We start from the raw sequence: 4,006 nt of genomic DNA on the forward strand, positions 1-4,006 counted from the left end.
GACAGGAGGGGACAGGAGGGGACACCCCAGGACTCACCATCATGTGGAGGTCGCGGCAGCACTCGGCCAGGCCGAAGCCGTTCTCCTTCCCGCCCCAACTCTGGGGGAAAACAGCCCAAAATGAGCAACAACCCATCCAAAGTCATTAATGATCATTGAAATTAATCGAGAGATGAGGAAATAATTAATAATTAACCAAAGAGCTCTAAAAACATTGAGAATTCATCAAAAATCATAAAAAAATTTAAATTAATCAACACATGAGAGGAAAAAATTTAAAATTAATCAAAAGATGATTAAAAAGTTTTAGTTAATCAAAATATAATTAAACAGTTTTCAAATTAATCAAAATATAATTAAAAAGTTTAAAAATTAATCAAAAGATGATTAAAAAGTTTTCAAATTAATCAAAAGATGATTAAAAAGTTTTCAAATTAATCAAAAGATGATAAAAAATAAAAATGAATGAAAAAATGGTTAAAAAAGGTTAAAAACTAATCAAAAAATGATTAAAAGGTTTAAAAATTGATCAAAAAATCATAAAAAAATGAAAAAGAATCAAAAAATGATAAAGTTTAAAAACTAATCAAAAAATGATATCAAAATTTAAAAAATAATCAAGAACTGATAAAAAAATTTTGAATTATTCAAGAGACGACAAAAAAGTTAAAAATTAATCAAAGGATGATAAAAAAAAATCTAAAACTTAATCAAAAAGTGATTAAAAATTTAAAAATTTATCAAAACATCATTAAAAAATTAAAAATTAATCAAAAGATGAGAAAAAAGTTTAAAACTTAATCAAAAGACAATAAAAAATATAAAAATTTATCAAAAAATGATTAAAAAATAAAAAATTTATCAAAAAATGACAAAAAAGTTTTAAAATTAATCAAAAGATGCTAAAAAAAATCTAAAAATTAATCAAAAAATGATTAAAAAATTTAAAAACTAACCAAAAAATGATTAAAAAAATCAAAAATTAATCAAAAAATAATAAAAAAGTTTTAAAATTAATCAAAAGATGATAAAAAACCTAAGAATTAATCAAAAAATGATTAAAAAATCTAAAAATTAATTTAAAAATGATTAAAAATTTTAAAAATTAATCAAGACAATTAAAAAATTAATCAAAAGATGATTAAAAATTTAAAAATTAATCCAAAAGTGATTAAAAAATTAAAAAATTTATCAACAAATGACAAAAAAGTTTAAAAATTAATCAAAAGATGCTAAAAAAAATCTAAAAATTAATCAAAAAATGATTAAAAAATTTAAAAACTAACCAAAACATGATTAAAAAACCAAAAATTAATCAAAATATGATTAAAAAGTTTAAAAATTAATCAAAAAATGATAAAAAATCTAAAAATTAATTTTAAAATTATTTTAAAAACCTAAAAATTAATCAAGAGATAATAAAAAATTAAAAGTAATCAAAAATTATTAAAAAATTTAAAATTAATCAAAAAACAATAGAAAAAATCTAAAAATTAATCAAAACACGATTAAAAAGTTTCAAAATTATTCAAAAGATAATAAAAAAATCTAAAAATTAATCAAAAGACAATAAAAAAATCTAAAAATTAATCAAAAAGTGATTACAAAATTTAAAAATTTATCAAAAAATGATAAAAAAGTTTAAAAATTAAACCAAAAATGATAAAAAAATCTAAAAACTAAGCCAAAAAATGATCAAAAAAATTAGAAACTAAGCCAAAAAATGATCAAAAAAATTACAAACTAAGCCAAAAATGATCAAAAAAATTAAAAACTAAGGAAAAAATGATCAAAAAAATTAAAAACTAAGCAAAAAATGATCAAAAAAATTAAAAACTAAGCAAAAAATGATCAAAAAAATTAAAAACTAAGCAGAAAATTTTAAAACTAAGCCAAAAATGATCAAAAAAAATTACAAAGTAAGCCCAAACTGCTCAAAACCCATGGAATGACCCCAAAATGAAGGGAGGAGGCAGGTGATAGTCACCTCGGCCAGGTGCTGGAGGCGGGAGAGGAGGGGGCTGCGCTTCTCGGAGCCCAGGCGCGTGATGTAGTTGGAGCGCTTGCTGAAGACGTAGAGCAGGTTGAGCACGGCCAGCACCACCTGCATGTCCGAGGAGGCCAGCAGCGCCGTCAGGTGCTGGGGAGAGAGAGATGGAAACGGGCAGGAAAGGTCACAAATTCAGCAAAACAACAGGAAAAACTCAGCAACACAGGAGACAAATTTAAAATTCAGCAAAGGAGGAGACAAACATTTGAAATTCAGCAAAAGAACCTTAAAAATTTATCAAAAGAGGAGACAAGCATTTAAAATTTATCAAAAGAACCCTAAAAAATTATCAAAAGAGGAGACAAACATTTAAAATTTATCAAAAGAACCTTAAAAAAATTCATCAAGAGGAGACAAACATTTAAAATTCATCAAAAGAACCTTAAAAATTTATCAAAAGAGGAGACAAACGTTTAAAATTCATCAAGAAAGGAGACAAACATATAAAATTTATCAAAAGAACCTTAAAAAATTCATCAAGAGAGAAGATAAACATTTAAAATTTATCTAAAGAGAAGATAAACATTTAAAATTTATCAAAGAACCTTAAAAAATTATCAAAAGAGGAGACAAACATTTAAAATTTATCAAAAGAACCTTAAAAAATTCATCAAGAGAGAAGACAAACATTTAAAATTTATCTAAAGATGGCACAAATATTTAAAAAATAATCAAAAGATAATTAAAAACTTACTTAAAAAAATTATCAAAAGACGAAATAAATTTAAAATTTATCAAAAGAGGAAACAAACATTTAAAATTCATCAAAAGAACCTTAAAAAAATCATCAAGAGAGGAGACAAACATTTAAAATTTATCAAAAGAGGAGACAAACATTTAAAATTCAGCAAAAGAGGAGACAAATATTTAAAATTCAGCAAAAGAACCTTAAAAATTTCATCAAAAGATGATACAAACATTTAAAATTCAGCAAAAGAACTTTAAAAATTTATCAAAATATGATACAAACATTTAAAATTCAGCAAAAAGAGACAAAAATTTAAAATTCAGCAAAAGATGAGACAAACATTTAAAAATTCAGCAAAAGGCCAGTAAAAAATTATCAAAAGACGATTAAAAAATTTAAAAATTAATCAAAAGAATAAAAAAAAATAAAAATTAACCAAAAGATGATTAAAGAATTTAGAAATTAATCCAAAGATGAGACAAAGATTTAAAAATTCATCAAAAGACAATTAAAAAATTTAAAAATTAATCAAAATATTATTAAAAAAATTAATTAAAATATGAAAAGAAATTTAGAAATTAATCAAGGTGATACAGATTCAAAAATTAATCAAAAAACAATTAAAAAAATTAAAAATTAATGAAAAGACAATAAAAGAATTTAGAAATTAATCAAAAGACAACAAAAAAATTTAGAAATTAACCAAAAGACAGTAAAAAAATTAAAATTTAATCAAAAGATGATAAAAAAATTAAAAAATTAATCAAAAGATGAGACAAAGATTTAAAAATTAATCAAAAGATAATAAAAAAGTTTAAAAAATAATCAAAAGATGATTAAAAAATTTTAAAATTAATCAAAAGATGATAAAAAAGTTTAAAAAATAATCAAAAAATGATTAAATAATTTAAAAATTAATCAAAAAATGATTAAATAATTTAAAAATTAATCAAAAAATGATACAAAAATTTAAAAATTCATCAAAAGACGATTAAAAAGTTTAAAAATTAATTAAAAGATGATAAAAAAATTTAAAAATTAATTTTAAAATATTTTTAAAATTAAAAATTAATCAAAAGACAATTAAAAAAATCTAAAAATTAATCAAGAGATGATACAAAAATTCCAAAATTAATCCAAAATTAATTAAAAAAATTAAAAATTAATCAAAAGATGATAAAACCTCTCGAAATGACCCAAATTTGGGAGGAGGTGGAGGGTGTGGTACCTCGATGGAGCTGTAGAGGTGGCGGGAGAAGCTGTACTCG

The 4,006-nt window shown here is 21.7% G+C and overlaps 1 protein-coding gene across 1 annotated transcript in view; it reads right to left on the reverse strand.

The window, feature by feature from the left end:
• Positions 1-37: 37 nt before the first annotated feature.
• The window catches only part of HUWE1 (HECT, UBA and WWE domain containing E3 ubiquitin protein ligase 1), a gene marked incomplete at its 3' end in the record, with an annotated part of 4,480 nt that continues 511 nt past the window's right edge, over positions 38-4,006 (reverse strand). The window contains exons 2-4 of the mRNA XM_010177359.1: positions 3,967-4,006; positions 1,988-2,140; positions 38-100 (exon numbers count right to left, since the gene is read on the reverse strand). Coding sequence (XP_010175661.1) covers positions 38-100; positions 1,988-2,140; positions 3,967-4,006 — 256 coding nt within the window. The remainder of the gene's footprint in view (positions 101-1,987; positions 2,141-3,966) is intronic.

This window comes from Antrostomus carolinensis, unplaced genomic scaffold (assembly GCF_000700745.2).
Source record: "Antrostomus carolinensis isolate BGI_N321 unplaced genomic scaffold, ASM70074v2 scaffold17131, whole genome shotgun sequence".
NCBI classification, from domain to species: Eukaryota; Metazoa; Chordata; class Aves; order Caprimulgiformes; family Caprimulgidae; genus Antrostomus; species Antrostomus carolinensis.